At 38.2% G+C, this 16,776-nt stretch overlaps 1 protein-coding gene across 2 annotated transcripts; it reads left to right on the top strand.

The window, feature by feature from the left end:
• Positions 1-466: 466 nt before the first annotated feature.
• LOC100264324 (lariat debranching enzyme) lies at positions 467-16,688 on the top strand. Of its 2 annotated transcripts, none has more exons than XM_002283581.5 (10): positions 467-653; positions 764-880; positions 1,678-1,835; positions 3,377-3,498; positions 4,027-4,220; positions 6,844-7,026; positions 7,123-7,241; positions 7,360-7,499; positions 8,481-8,600; positions 16,246-16,688. In XM_002283581.5, exons 1-10 carry the CDS (start codon positions 648-650, stop codon positions 16,332-16,334), a joined length of 1,248 nt encoding a protein of 415 aa, XP_002283617.2. In that variant the 5' UTR covers positions 467-647; the 3' UTR covers positions 16,335-16,688. The 2 variants fall into 2 exon arrangements, with proteins under 2 accessions (XP_002283617.2, XP_010664457.1); XM_010666155.3 differs by having other exon boundaries at positions 477-653; positions 771-880.
• The last annotated feature ends 88 nt before the right edge of the window (positions 16,689-16,776 follow it).

The raw sequence follows: 16,776 nt of genomic DNA on the forward strand, positions 1-16,776 counted from the left end.
CCTTCTCCTCTTCCTTTCATTTCCAGCCGTCCTCGGGTGGATCAAGAAAGCAGAAAAAAAAAAGGAGAAAAAAAAAGAAAATGAATGAAAATAAAATAAAAAAACCTGCCCCCAGTTGAGGGGGTCTACAATATTATTATTAATTTTAACAAAAAAAAAGCCTTTGTTAATGATATATATATTGAAGTAGTACTAGTTTTTTAATAACAAAATAAAATTTATGATTTTATTACCATACTGGAATTCATGTTATACAAAAAACATTTATTTTTAATTATTTATTGGTTTAAAAATGTTTTTATTTTTATTTTTATTAAGACTGTAATTAAATTTAATTGATATTAATATAAACTGATTTAATAATTTTTTTTTTATACTATCAAAATAAAAAATATTTTAAAAAATAAGATTTTTTTTTTTGACTTAAAAAATTGTTTTTATAGTCTGTTAATAACACTTCAGCATCGGGGCTAGCCCAAAGATTAGTGGCAATTGGGACACTGCGCTACATTAATATTAACAAGTCCGTTTCGAGGAGCCCTAGACCGCAGTGGGCCCTCGGTGATCGGAACCCATAATCGAGTCCAGTTTTTCTCCTTTCTGCAATCGAAGTTGCTTTGAACCCTCTCAAACCGATCTCCGCCAACATGAGAGTAAGTCTCACGAGCTTCCTCAAATCAGTTTTCCCGGATTTTCCTCTTGCTTATTCAATTGATGCATTTTATTTTAAATACATGTGTTTATGTATGCGTACATGGTGAAGATTGCAGTGGAAGGGTGCATGCACGGTGACCTAGATAATGTGTACTCAACTCTCCGGTATCTGGAGGAGGTTGAGAACACCAAAATCGATCTTCTCATTTGCTGCGGTGACTTTCAGGTACGTATAGCTTCTACTATTGTCTCATATTTGATTCGCTCACTAAGAATTGGATTCCATGTTGCAACTTAGCGAATTCATTTTGAAATTTGAAAGAATAATCGTTCTTTATTCTTCATTTGAACGTGTGAAGAATTTCCTCGATCAATTTCCATGTAAATTATCCTGTGCACATTTATAATTGAAAATAGGGCCATTCCAAAGAATTTTCGCCACAATACAAGTCATGGATATAATTATTGTGTTAATCATTAGGAGTTCCTGAAACTGAGTTTATGAAGTCGGTTGTGCTGGTTCCCTTTTTCTTTGGGGGGCGTATTAGTTGTGATGGATGGGTAACTTCAAATGCTATTCAAAATACAAGGAAGCCACTCATTCAATTCCATTTGAACGTCCAAAAAAACACCTGTAAAATTAAGATTGTTTAATTTTCCTATCAGAATAACTGTAATAGCAGCACAGAGACTCAATTTTGGTATTGAAAAATCATTGATGAAAGTTGTTGATTCAACAGCTAAGAGTTATCTTGATAATAGTATATAAATTTTATAGTAGACAAAGTGACTTATTGCTGGCTTTGGGAAGGGTTGTTTTTTGTACATCGTTTTGGACAGACTTTTGTTTCAGTTGAAAGACGGTGAGTGTATCTTTCTTGTATGTCTTGGCCACTATTTTAGCGCCTCTTCGTAATACAAATACTTATCAAAAAAAAAATTGCTGGCTTTGGGTCCCTGACATTGTATTGCCCAAATATATGGTAAAAATTGCATACTGAGTTGATTTCTTGATGGAAACAGGCTGTTAGGAACAAAAAGGATTTGGAGAGTCTAAATGTGCCACCAAAATACAGGAGCATGAACTCTTTCTGGAAGTATTACTCAGGACAAGAAGTTGCCCCATTTCCAACTATATTCATTGGTGGGAATCATGAAGCATCCAATTACCTGTGGGAATTGTGAGTAACTTCATACTTTCATTTTCTTATACTGGGAGAATAGAATAACTTAAATGAAGCATCTAACAGAAATAGGGCGCAACCAAAGTACACAGGAGATTAACCCTTTCTTTTTCTTTTGCCTTGAAACAAATGTTTCCCAGGAGCATGGGTCAATATGGTTTGTTTGTTATAAATTATATCTTGGATGTGTAATTTTCTCTCTTGCCTATACTGCATTTTGGTAAAAATGTTGGTACTTTACATTTGATGGTTGTGGTTCTGGTAAGTAATGACACCATTGAACTGCTGTAGATGACTACCTTTGAACTACGTACTTTATTCCGTGACAGGTGCTTGGAGTTATCATTGTTTTATTTTGATAGGCAAAGATTAAGTAGAGCATATCGATGGGGCCTGAATATTATTGCTTCAGTGGGTGCCGAATTTTCTGATCTCGTTGTGTTTTAATTAAATTAGATTGCCTTAAATTAACTAAATTGCATGAGATGTTACAAAGCTATAAAAACAAATGAGTATTTTTTTTCAAGGAAGTAGATAGGCCAGATCCGCTAACCCAATTTAGTTGCTCTGCATCCATGGCTATGTTTTGTTATTGATGTTTTAAATCTGCATTAATTGTGCTGTGAAGTAGTGTATACTCATCCTTATTGGCACTCTCTAGCAATTCTACTCTTTGCTAGTTTGTACAAACACTTTCAAAGACATTCCTCTCAATGTTATTCAGCTCAATTGGCATTCGGTGTGTAGATCAAAAGGATTTGGTCAACAATGAGAGGAGCTTAGTTCGGGTTTGATATCTATGTATATTCTTATGTGGTCTACTCCATCCTGTATAGATGTCCTTCTACGACGGAGGAGCTCAATTATTTTTCAATTTTTTGTAATTGTGGGGAGGATTCCTCATCCTTCTCATGTTTTTTTTTATCCATACTTACTATACCTCCCTTCATTTTCTCAATCAAAATTCCTTTTTAGGCATTGGTATGCTAAAAAATTCGATTGAATGGATGAGAATGACTTATTATGTTTGAGTTTATCACCAGATATCTTTTTCCTTCTGCATCTTATGTGCTTCAATGCAATGCTTTTTGTTATATTGTTCCTCGCATATGCCCTCCAATTCCTTCTTATGCTCCATTGTCACATAAGCCTTGCATTAAGTTTTCGGTTTTTTCGTCTAGTTTGTTAAGAAAGAGTGTTTGGGACCGCTAATAGAACTTGAGGAGTTGTTGATGAGGAATCCTTTTCCAATAATAATAAAAAAATCTTTTCTTTGCTAGTTTTCTTGGAGCTTTCAATGTTGAAACTTCCACCTAATAATTTAGTCTTTCTTTAATGTTGTATGCTTAAAATATTTTATCCGTTTATTAGACATTGGGGGTTTTCTCTTGTTCTTTATAGATAAAATAGAGTGCATAATATATGTAATGGCTAAGGTATAAATTTAGGTTTCAAAATGTCTAGTGGTTACTTTGTGATATTTTATTCTAGATGGTTGACGTATGTACATCGTTACTATGTGTTGGCCACATTTTTAGGTACTATGGAGGATGGGCAGCGCCTAACATATACTTCTTGGGGTTTGCTGGAGTAGTCAAGTTTGGAAATATTCGTATTGGTGGGCTCTCTGGAATTTATAATGAACGTCATTATCATTTAGGTTGGTTAATTATTATTTTCTTGTTAATCAATTCAATCATATATTTACTTTTAAGGTATTAATATGCTCATTTGAGCATCACTATGTGGGTGTAGTGGATTGCATTTTGTATCATCTTTCAGTTATGAGCTTTTTTGTTTCTTTTATAGAAAATTCTAGCACCATCTTATTAATTCAAGAAGAGAACGTATGGTATATATTTATCAGATTACATAGCCTTGTGTGGGAAATTCAAAATTTAAATTGGAAACTAACTCTATCATTGAAAACTAACTCTAACCATCCTTATAAACTTGATAAACAAAAAGTTTGACTTATCATTGTTGTACGATAATTTCCTAAATTGAAGGACAAGATATTCTTCAATAGAAACATTTCATTAGAACAAATTAATAGAAGTTAAAAGGCTGAGTTTTGCTACCTATATAGAGGCTTGCTAATATGCTTATCGTTGAGTTAATTAAACTACATTTGTTTTGTGTGGCAATGATCCTTGGTATCAAATCAAAATAGGTGTTTTATGAGCAGGACACTATGAGCGACCACCTTATAATGAAAGGGATATCCGGTCTGTATATCATGTTCGTGAATATGATGTCCATAAGCTTATGCAAGTTGAAGAACCGATTGATATCTTTCTTTCACATGATTGGCCTTGTGGCATCACTGACCATGGGAACTGGAAGGAACTTGTTCGATACAAACCTTTTTTTGAGAAAGAGGTAATTAAAAGTGTATTAAGGCGATGCATTAATTTACAAGTTTACCTGGCATGCTTTTCATGGATCTTACTAAGGCTTTAATATATTCTCTCATTAAGATGAATTTCTATATTGTTTTAGTTCAAATGCTAGTATATTCATTGATGTGTTTATTATAATTATGTAGTTATAAAGTCTTGACAGATTTGATTGATGTTAGATATGGGATTTTGATAGATGATCACAAAAAAAAAATATATTAAGAGAAAAGGTCAGCTAAAGGGCAACCCAAAACATACAGGGAGTATACAAGAGGCGCTTAAAGGCAAGAACAAAAAGAAGAAGGGATACAAAAAACTCATCAGCCCTCATCTAGAACCCAATCAATCAAAAAAGTTGATTAAAGGTAAAGGTCTTACATCTATACATGACTTAGACCAAAACCAAAGATTACATGCAAAAAAATATTTCTTCATTTGAATTGAGAGTCCTCATTTTCAAAAGCTATCATGTTTCTTTCCTTTCAGACCGACCAAAATAAACAAAGATGAGCTGTCATCCAAGCCTTTCTATGCTTCTTGCCCACAAAGGATCCATGACAACCTAGGAGGGGTCTAGCCGAAAGTGGAAGGACCCACATCACACCAAAAAGCGCAAAAACAAGCTCTCACAAACCGTAGCCTTGGAACGATGGATAAGAATGTGATTAATCGGCTCCTCTTCAGCACAACAAAGGAAACATCTATTAGCTATGGGTGGTCACCCCCTCCTTTTGAGTTGATCCAAAGTTAGAACCTTCTCCCACGATGCTTCCCAAGCAAAGAAACCCACCTTAGGAACACAAGGGCTGCAAATGATGTTCAATGGAAACGGGACTGCACTTCTAGGTTCAAGAGCACTATTAAGGGATTTAGCAGAAAAATGCATGTCCTTAGTCTCTTTCCAAAGCACCCTATCCTCCAAGTCAATGACTAGCCTCTTTCCTTGTAAAGTCAAAAGGTACCTCTCCACCGCCTCCACCTCCCAATCATTGAAAGGTCCAGAGAACCGGGGATTCCATCCCTCCTCTTCCCCCAAAGAATCCTAATAGTTTGCTACCCATGCATCTTTTGAATCCACTAAAGCATATAAAGAAGGAAAATAATCATAAAGGGTATTGTTCCTGTACCATTTGTCTTTCCAAAATCTCACTCTTGAAATTCCATCATTGTTGCTTTTGTAAACTTGTATGGTTTAACTGTCTTATTAGATTGATTGTCACAACTTCACTAAATTCAGTCTGAGCTTCTTGACATCAATTGGTTCTAGGTAAGCTGATGGATTTGGGAAGAACAAGTGGCATCGATGTCAATGGTGCTGTTGGGGCAGCAATGTAGAAAAATAATTAGGATATGGGATTGGCAATCCCTATATTACATGGGTTTGGGTATATTGCCTATCTAACTTGTTGATCTCACTTACAATGCTATCTTTCTCTATATTCATTATTCCAAACATGTGATATTGCCCTCTTTCTCTAGTATTAAGTTCACATTGAATAGCTATTCTAGTTTTTTATTTTTATGATGAGAAACAACAATATGATATATTAAGATAAGTAAAAATAAGTACAAAGAAGGATGAGAGATCCTCCAAAAAGAACATGAAAAGAAAGTAAGAACCTTCAAGTTCAAGAATCTATACAACTATGAGGTTCCACAAGCTATGTCCCATGTGAGAATATACAAAAATAATCTATCCTTACTAAGCCACACTGTTGGAACTACACATTAACATTCAATCCAATTGGATCAAATTAAGGGGAACACCCTTAAAAGTTGTAATGAAAGAGACCTAAAAGGAGGCTAAGAAATGAATTATGCCCCAAAGACCCTCTGAAGTTCTTACCTTGTCCTAAAAAATCCTAGCATTTCTTTCCAGTCACACAACCCACATTAGAGCAAGACAAGTAAACTGCCACAACACCGTGCCTCTATTGGTACTTCCCAATCCTCTATATGAAATAATTATCATGTCACATATACTCTAAGGAGGAACCCAATCCATATGAGCCAAACTAAATAGTATATACCAAAGCCCTAAACTCAATGGACAATGTAAGAAGATATGATTTACTGTTTCACCATTCTCCATACACGAAAAACAAGCATCAAGACTGAGGCCTTTGTAGGATCTTCTCAGTTGTAGCATGTCATTGGTGTTTACCTTCTCGAGTGCTATTAACCAAGCAAAGAATTTGACCTTAAATGGAGCTTGTAATTTCCAAACAAAATCAATAGGGAATGATGTATTAATATTGCTATGGATTTGGAACATTCTTTTCCTCGGGCTTTGTACAGAGCTATCTTATTGCAAATCTTTTAGCAAAGCAAGGAGCCTAGAAGTTGACTACTTTTGTAGGGGATCTGTTACCTCCCAGAGTTATGGGATCTCTTGCAGTCACTATCCATTTTCCTTCTTAGCTGTGCAACTTCTTTGCTTCTCTTTTGGAGTAGTTTAGACCTTTTTTTTTGGGTCCATCTGTGATAAGATTTTGTATATTTCAGATGATATCTTGTCCTTCATTATACTTACTAATTCATTTCAAGGAATTAGTTTTTTATCATTAAAAATAATAAAAAATAAAAAACATTTGCTATTTCAGATCCAGGAAAGAACTTTGGGAAGCAAGGCTGCTGCAGAACTGCTGGAAAAACTGAAACCTTCCTACTGGTTTTCAGCTCACCTACACTGCAAATTTGCTGCTCTTGTTCAACATGGGGAGGTTGGTCAAGTGACTAAATTTCTTGCACTTGACAAGTGCCTTCCAGGTCGCAAATTTTTGCAGGTAGCCCTTGTTATTTTCATTTATGTTTTAAGGGCTTTTAATGTAGTCATTGCTGGAAATTAAATGCCTCAATTGGTGGTACTGAGCGAGTTTTAGATTGTTGAAATAGAAACAGTGCCAGGACCTTATGAGATTCAGTATGATGAAGAATGGTTGGCAATAACACGGAAGTTCAACTCTATCTTTCCTTTAACCATCCATCGTGCAAATTTGGGGTCTGTGTATCTTCTCTATATGCATTATTTCAGATTATTATTACTCAAATCACATTTTCATTGTGGTCCTGTTTTTATATAAGAGATAGCCTGTTAACTTTTATGCTTTGGAATGTAGGGGTGCACAGGTTGACATGCAAGATTGTCGTGATTGGGTAAGGAGTAGGCTACTAACAAGGGGGGCCAAACCTTTCGAATTTGTTCAAACGGTTCCTTGCTATGATCCCTCTCAGTCTGCCTCCAATAGTTGCTTTTCTGGTAAGGGTTTTGAGATATCAGATTTCACTTTTAATGTGGTTTGTACCTTGATTTGTCTCCATGAGATTGGGCTTTTTTTTTTTACCCTCTGAAATAAGAAAATAAATTAGAAGTTCTCTAAGTGAGATCATAAATTTAGGATCCTACAATATGGTCAGTCCCTGACTTGGTGCAAATTAAATTGGCTTCAAACCATTCACAAAAATAAAAAAGTAATCACATCTTTCTTTCTTCTCTAGTTTTTTTTTTAAAAAAACAGTAATAAATGGAATTCTACGAAGTTGGTCTGACATCCCTTTTCATGAGGTCAGAAATGCAGTCGGTGTATATGAAAAACAAGAAATTACTATACATTCTGTCCAAATGCCTAAAGATTTCTACTGCAGAAAAGGTCTAGACATAAAAGACTTATATTTTAGGCATTAGAACTTATCTTTTTAGTTTGTGTTTATGTTTTATAATATAGAAATATAATTTCTTGTCCTCAGCAGCTTGATATATGTGCATTTGTGTGGTCTATTGTTTTTTTTATACTAAATGGGGATTGGGCTAATGATTACCACTTGATATCATTCATTAGATACCATCCAGGCAAGAAGCCAGTGGTGCACATTCTCTGTTGGATAGTAGTTGTGGCTTCCTTCTTAGTTAATATTCTTGAATTGGAGTGCTGACTGATTTAGTTTAATTTTCTATTGTTCTTCAGTAGTACCTAAGAAATTTGTGGCCTAAGTCTGAATATGTGATATCAAGTTGGATAAATATCAAAGTTGTGATATCATTCTGCCTTCCACTCTGCCATTCAAAAAGAAAGAAAGAAATTTTTCTAGATCTGGTTTTGCAGCATGCATGCTAATTTTTTTAAGGTTCATGGATATTGTTACTTTTTGTTTAATGTACTATTCTCCAACCATGGTTTAAGGAACAAGTGATGTGAAAAATATATATTGATGCTTTGACTATTTTTTTTTTCTTTGGTAGGGTATCATCGCAACCCTCAAACGGAGCTTTTGTTGCAATTTTTAGAACTGCCCTATCTTCTGGATAACACATTAGAATCAAGAGATCCAACCCACAGTCCAATGTCATTGATTTCTAGAGGTATATTTTCTCATTCTTTATCAGTGGTAGTTGAAGTAGGCCAACTGCTTTCATTTTGTCTTTAAGTTTTAATTTTCTTTTCTTTTGGACATTTTATTTTGGTAGGACATTGCTTTTTTTTTTTTTAATCAGAAACAAGCATTTTCATTCATCACTCAATTGATAAATGCAAGAAGGATAAACAATCCTTCAAAGATGTACAAAAGATGGTAGAAAGTAACCAAGAAATAGAACCACAAAAATTAGCCCCTCATAAAAAATCCGCACACATATAAGAGGAAAAACAATTGACACTCAGTGGGGAAGGAAATTTCCAATAGAGGAGGCCATATGCTTTGCTCCTTGTTTGGCTAATTGATTTGTGACTTGGTTAGTTGTACAAGGAATCCAAGATAAAGAATAGCCTAATTCATTTGTAGTATCTATGATTTTACGCATCCAGTTGTCAAACTTCCATAAATCCCTTTCCTTATTATTCACCCAGGATATTACAGTGGCAGAATCTCCCTCTACAATTAGATTGGATAGAGATATAACTTTTGCTTGCATCAAACCCTCCAATAATTCCAATATCTCTGTCCTTATGGCTAACTCCATTTCAACATGCTTAGAGGAAGCTCTCAATATTGTACCAGAATGGTCTCTAATCACACCTCCAATACCCATCTATCTAGGGTTATCCATTGAACATCCGTTGGTTTAATTTTACTAAACTTATTGGAGGCTAACCAATCAATCATTGCCTCCTGCTTCGTATTGATTTGAGTAGCAAGCACTCTTCCAATCTAGCATTAATACAATGGAATATCCACAAAAGGCTTGGTGACTAAGGCTCATAGGGAAGAGAAATTGAAAATCGAGTCCCAAATGACATCCACCAATCTTCATTTACCCTAAAAAATCCTTGCATTCCTTTCTAACCAAATAAACTAAGTCAAAGATAAAGGAGCCATCTACCAAAGAATCTTCCCTTTTGGAAGGTTTCCATCAAAGAAATTCTTATTATCTCTGCTATGCCTCTAGGAGGAACCTGATCAAGATTGGCACTGTTGAACAATCTATGCAAAAGTCCAATATAGTGGAATAATGAAAATTGGCAATGGGGGGTCCTTTACTTGGAGCAAGGGCTTGAATAACCCTACCTAATCGAGGTTAGAAAATTAAACTGTAAAAATGGCTTATAAATTGTATAATTTTTCTAAAAAGTTTATATTTTACCAAGGTCATAGTATCGTGAGATGAGAGGGGGAAAGAGGTGGTTTGCGATTGAGTCAAAGACGTTTGAGGTTTCAGTAGAGGAAGTCAGAGGGAAGATACAAGGCACCATTGTGGAAAGGAGTAGAGGTTTATCCTCTTGGATCAGATTTGGGGTGACAAGTTTGAGAAAGTTTCTGGAAGGTCTTGAAGAATGCTGTAGGGAGGAAAGGAAAGGAAGTTTAGCTAAAGTGTGGGAGGAAGAGGGTAGAAAGTTTAAAGTGGAAAGACGCGAAAATGGGGTGGGGAGATACATTCTCTGTTCTATTATTGATGTGGAGTCTAAGAGGTTTTGCCAGGAGGTTGGGCCTGTTTTGCTGAGAAACTTCAGGATTTAGGGGTAGTAACGCAAGAGGAAGTAAAGCTGGAAGAAGCCCTACGAGGTGAGTCAAAGTCGAAAGGGGTGATAATAGAAAAAAAGGAAGAAAGCTGCCATGGAAAGAAGGTGGAGGGTGAGAAGAAGTCTTTTGTGGATGTGACCAAGGAGCCAGTCGGAAGGTAAGGAGATGATTTATGGCTTCAAGTTGGAGGGAGAGGATTGAGGAATAGGGAGGAGGGACTGGGCAGGTGCCTTGTTGGAAGATGGGGTACTGGGTCAGTGGGGGAGTCGGAGTTGCAGTTGGTTAGAAAATGGGGTGAGCACAGCTGGAACATAAGAAAATGATTGAAAGTGCTGAGTATGGGAGGACCTCTCATGATGCTAGAGTTCGAAGATGAAGAAGAGGCAGAGAGAACACTAAAAAGGGGGACGCGACGATTTAAAGACAAAGTGTTGCATTTAGAGAGATGGAGCGTGGAGGCAGGAAGCCAAACAAAAGATGTTTGGGTAAGAGTGGTGGGACTCCCGCTTCATTGCTGGAGTGAAGAAATTTTTAAGAGAATAGGAGACTGTTGTGGAGGCTTTGTTGAGGTGGATGGAGAAACAAGGAACTGCTCTCAGCTCCAGTGGGCCAGAATTTTGGTGAAGAACAGGGGGAATTTTTTTCCGGGAACTTTGCATTTAGCGGTGATGATTACTACTATGCATTACAACTGTGGTGGGAGAGGCTGCCATGGTTATCTAAGGTGGTGTCGATGAAGAAGAAGAAGAGGGGTGAGAAGGAGAAGGCAAGGGAAGAAAGGGAAGTGGGCTCACGCGCGGAGAGTAGCAGTAGCAAAGGAAAGAAAATTTGGCGTGTTGTAGAGGTTGTGGGGGCAAATTTAGTCAGAAAAGTTGGGGGGGAAGAAAAACTTGATGGAGACGGGACGTCTGGTACAGCTGAAGCTTTTTCAGCTTTGGGGAAGAAGAAGGGTGGTAAATGGAGAGGAGAGGTGGGCTTAAGTGAAGGGGTTAATAGGCCTGATCAGTGTTAGCCCACTCTTGAAGTCTCTCAAATCCATCTGGATTGGGCTTTAAGAGAGAGGGAGAAGCTAAGTGGGTCGCGGGATTGTTGGGAAGAGGGACAGTCCAACGGAGGGTCGGGGCGGGCCTACAGTGATGGCCATTCAAGCCCTCCATGTTTTGGGCCAGGTGGGGTGGAAGGCAGGCCCAATTTGGGTTTTTTAGAGGGTCGGCCCATTGAAGCTTTGTGGGCTTGCCCTTTTTTTAGGCCCACAAAGGAAAGACATTTAAAAGAAGCTAGGGCTTCTTTAGGTCGGTCACACTCAGTGAACTGGTTCGAAGAACAGCTCTTGCCTGGCGAGATGTTTGTAGCAGCGGAGAGAAGTGAGAATGGAAGGGTTTCTTTTGCGGACGAGTGGCTGATGGAGGAAAATGCTAGGTATTCCACTCTTAAGCCTTCTGCGGTTTGCTTTTGGGGGGGAAAGGTCTCTTCTTCATCTACTTTCTCGGGGGGGAGGGGGTTGTGATTGCGATGGAAGAGAGGTGTGGTATTGACGCCGTGGTGAAGGGAAGTTAAACTTTACTCCGTTGAGAGTGTGTCCAGCGGAAGAAAGGGACGATCAGATGGGAGAGGGTATTTATTTTTTGTTGGAAGAGGGAAGGGACAACAGGGCTAAGAAAGAAGATGATGACGAGGAGTCTTGGAGGTATAGTTTCCTGGCAAGATTTTGTCAGTGCTTGGGAATGCTTGTAGAGGGCTTTGAAAGAGAGATTTTGAAACTCCTCAACAGAATAAGGGAAAGAAGGGATTGTTCTGAGAGGGTCACCGGAAAAAAGAGGAAAAGTCAAAGACTTTCGAAATTTGATCGGGAGTTAAAGAAACTTGAGTGGTCGGTGAATTATGGTGGAATAGAAGGGGATCGGGGCCATCAAGAGGTTGTTAGATGAAGTTAAGAATTCTGTTGTGGAATGTAAGAGGGGCAAACGATAGGGAAAAGAGAAAATTAATAAAGGGTGTGATTAAATCACAGAAGGTCGACTTAGTGTGTCTCCAGGAAACAAAAATCCAGGAGATGTCGAATGGTTTGGTCAAAAGCCTCGGGGTTGGAAGATGCTTGGAGTGGGGGGTTTTAAATTCCAGGGGGGCGGCTGGGGGTTTTTTTTGGTGTTTTGGGATAACGGGGTGTTGCAATTAGAGGAGATGGAAGTGAGCAAATTTACTGTTTCTTGCCAATTTAAGAACTGTGAGGATGGTTTTTGTTGGTGTTTCTCAGGAGTTTATGGGCCCACAGTGAAAGTTGAGAGAGAAGAATTTTGGAGTGAGCTGGGGGCAATTAGAGGGTTATGGAATGAACCATGGTGCATAGCAGGAGATTTCAACATGATTAGATTCCCCTCTGAGAGGAGCAGAGGAGGCCGATTGTCCCAGGCGATAAGGAGATTTTCAGAGGTGATCGAGGAGTTAGATTTAAGGGACTTGCCTCTTTAAGGGGGGGTGTTCACATGGTGTGGAGGTCTCAATAATCGATCAAAGTTAAGAATTGATCAATTCCTTATTTCTGAGGAGTGGGAAGCTCATTTCCAGGGAGCGGTCCAAACTGTTCTGGCTAGGTCGGTTTCTGATCATGCCCCGATTCTTCTGGATGAGGAGAGGACCCAGACCTTTTAGATTTGAGAATATGTGGTTGAAAAGTGAGGGCTTTAAAGAGGTGCTAAGACAGTGGTGGGAGGGGATTCAAGTGAGCGGATCGGCTAGTTTCATCTTGACTGAAAAATTGAAGGCTTTAAAACCGTTGTTAAGAAACTGGAATAAAGAGGTTTTTGGTCAGATTGATTGCGAGAAGCAGAAAGCGTGGATTTTAATAGATTACTGGGATAAGGAAAAGAGGGGTCATTCTCTGTCAATGGAAGAAGAAGAGGCTAGGAGGAGGCAAGGGAGTTATATAAGAAGTGAGCCTTATTGGAAGAAGTGTCATGGAGGCACAAGTCTAGGGAAATCTGGCTGAAAGAGGGGGACAAAAACACCAAGTTTTTTCATAAAATGGCAAATGCTCACAATAGGAGGAATCAATTGAATAGAATAAAGGTGAATAAGAGGTGTTTAACTGAGGAAAGTGAAATCAAAGAGGAGGTTGGTAGAAATTTTCAAGAACTGTTGATAGATCTTGGTGACTGGAAGCCTAGTATAGATGGGTTAATTTTTGAAAGGTTGGAAGTGAGGGATGTGGAGAGGCTGGAGAAGCCCTTTTCAGAGGAGGAGGTTTTTGAAGCGTTGGCAGACTATTGCGGAGAAAAAGCACCAGGGCCGGATGACTTCTCAATGGCCTTTTGGCAGTTTTCGTGGGATTTTGTGAAGGAGGAAGTTATGAATTTGTTCAGACAGTTTCATGAGACGAGGAAATTTGTCAGAAGCCTGAATGCGACCTTCTTAGTTTTGATTCCTAAGAAAGGGGGGGTTGAGGACTTGAAGGACTTTAGGCCAATAAGTTTGATGGGAGGGCTTTACAAATGGTTAGCTAAGGTGTTGGCTAATAGGTTAAAAGGAGTGTTAGCCAAAGTGATATCTTTGTCTCAAAATGCTTTTGTGGAGGGGCGGCAGATTATGGACGTAGTTCTGATCGCAAATGAGGCAATAGACTCCATTCTGAAAAGTAATAGAGGGGCAATTTTGTACAAATTAAATATTGAGAAAGCCTATGACCATGTGGATTGGTCATTTCTGTTAGCGGTATTGGGGAAAATGGGATTTGGAGGAAGGTGGTGTAGTTGGATAAAGTGGTGTTTATCCACTGTCAGTTTTTCAGTCTTGGTGAATGGCAGTCCAATGGGTTTTTTCCAGGGCTTAAGGGGCTTAAGGCAAAGAGACCCCCTCTTGCCTTATTTATTCGTAATAGTGATGGAGGCTTTTAGCCATTTGATGAAAATAGCAGTTGTTGGAGGTTTTTTGACGCCTTGTATGGTTCAGGGAAGAAGGGGTGAAGGGGTCCAGATTACACATTTATTGTTTGCTGATGACACGTTGGTGTTTTGTGAAGCTAAAGAGGATCAGTTGACACACTTGTGCTGGTTGTTAATGTGGTTTGAGGCTTTGTCAGGGTTAAAAGTGAATATGGAAAAAAGTCAAATTGATCCCAGTTGGCAGAGTTGAAAATATGGGAGAGTTGGCGGATGAATTTGGATATAAAATGGGAATTTTGCCCTCCACCTATCTAGGAATGCCTTTGGGTGCCCCTTTCAAATCTATTGGTGTATGGGATGGAATAGAGGAAAGATTCAGAAAGAGATTGGCTATGTGGAAGTGACAATACATCTCGAAAGGAGGAATGATTACTTTAATTCGGAGTACTCTATCCAACCTACCGATCTATTCTATGTCAATCTTCCATTTACCTAGGGCGGTTAGGATGAGGTTGGAAAAGATACAAAGGGATTTTCTGTGGGGAGGTGGCTCTCTTAAGCAAAAACCTCACTTAGTTAGGTGGCCGATTGTGTGTGGACAAAAGTAAAGGAGGTTTGGGGGTTAAGAGCCTTGGTTTGTTCAATGAGGCTCTCTTGGGCAAATGGGCATGGCGCTTTGCAAATGAAAAAAAGGCCCTTTGGAATCAGGTGATCAGAAGGAAGTACAGGGAGGAAATTGGAGGATGGAGATCTTGTGAGATTAGGGCGACATATGGAGTCGGTTTGTGGAAAGCTATAAATAAGATGGGACAGCTTGTAACCCTTTTTTTGGGTTTTGAGGTGGGGGATGGTAAGAATGTGAGGTTTTGGAAAGATAAGTGGTGTGGTTCCAGCCTTTAAGCGAGACTTTCCCTTCACTTTTTGCCTTAGCAACGTCAAAAGAGGCTTGGGTAAATGAAGTTTGGACAGCCGAGGGGGATAGGAGGGGAAGTTGGACTCCTACTTTCAATAGGCCGTTTAATGATTGGGAGATGGAAGGAGTGGGAAGATTACTTTGTTATTTGGAAGGGAAGAGGGTGAGGGTGGATAAGGAGGACAGAGTGAGATGGGTGAAATCAAAGGATGGGGTTTTTTCGGTAAAGTCCTTGTATAAGGCACCACAGCCGGTATCTTCTGCTTTGTTCCCTTCAAAGATTATTTGGAGGTCATGTGCTCAGCCCAAGATTAACTTCTTTGAGTGGGAGGCTTCGTGGGGTAGAGTTTTGACATTGGATCGTTTGCAAAAGAGGGGTTGGGTTTTGGCAAATAGGTGTTTTCTTTGCCAAAAGTGTGGGGAGTCGATTGACCACCTGCTCCTTCATTGTGAAAGAACAAGGGAGGTGTGGACTTTGCTCCTCTCTTTTTTTGGAGTTTCTTGGGTATTTCCACGTTTGGTTAAGGAAACTCTCATAGGTTGGAGAGGCTCCTTTGTGGGCAAGAAGAGGAAGGTGGTGTGGCTTTTGGGGCCGTTATGCTTGTTTTGGGTTATTTGGAAGGCTAGGAATTCAATTGCTTTTGAGGACAGTGTGCTGTCCATCCAAAAGCTGAAAATTTCTTTTGTGATTTACTTTGGTCGGAAACCAAATTGTGGATAAAAGATGGTCCTTTGACCTTAATAGATTTTATTGAATGGGTGTGTATGCGTTAAGGGAGAGGGTTTTTTGTGTTGTCTTAGTGGCTTGGGTTCTTTTGTAAGGGGGTGAGTTGTTTCTACACTGTATCTATTTGAGTCACTTCTTTAGCGCCTCTTTTGCAATACACATATTACTTACGGATCAAAAAAAAAAAAAATTGTAGAACTTTTCTGCAAAAATGTTGTATGAATATGCCTATAAATAAAGGAATTTATGTCTACATATAAAAATATTTGGAAAACTAGATTAAAGTTAATTTTATACCTATGCTCTTGATAAATTAAATTTATCTCTAAAAGAGTTCTCTCTCTCTCTCTCTCTCTCAGCCCTGTATTATGCTGTAACTTGTGATCGTTATCATAAATTAAATTCTATTCTTGTGAATAAGCCTGAAAATTTCATTTTATTTTATTCTTTTTAAACAATATTTTAGAATGTTTCTATAGGATGAAGTATTGTTCATATAATTTATGGTCCTTAATTGGTTAAAATGAAGCAGAGGATTACAACGAAGATATTCCCATTGATGACATGGATGAAATGGAAGAGCTTGCAGAAATTAATGATGGAGAAACCAAGAATGAGTAGTTGTGAAGTTGCAGCTGGTAGTATGTTACATCATTATCCATCAACTTTGCTAAAGATTTTATTTTATGTTAACATGGATAAAAACCTGGAGATCATGACTGCAAACTTGGTAGGCAGAAATTATTGCTTTTATTTAATATTTAGAGGATTTACACTCTGGGTTAACTAGTTGAGTCACTGTATGTAGATTTGAACCATTAGGCTGGGTCCTTTGGAGTTGTTAACAATCTTAATTTAAAACTAATTTTGTAAGAATGGGCAAAATACACGGTACATGCTCCATGAGGATGAGAATTCTTGTTAGATTTCTTGGGCATATATATTAAGCAACTCTAGTGTACAGTCTTCCTATCATGCATTGATTTGGAGCTTTATGTTAACTTAGTGTCTGTTTGGATATATTTCCATGTTTTCTATTTTTAAAAACAGAAAATAGTAATAA

This window comes from Vitis vinifera, chromosome 18 (genome assembly GCF_030704535.1).
Source record: "Vitis vinifera cultivar Pinot Noir 40024 chromosome 18, ASM3070453v1".
NCBI lineage: Eukaryota > Viridiplantae > Streptophyta > Magnoliopsida > Vitales > Vitaceae > Vitis > Vitis vinifera.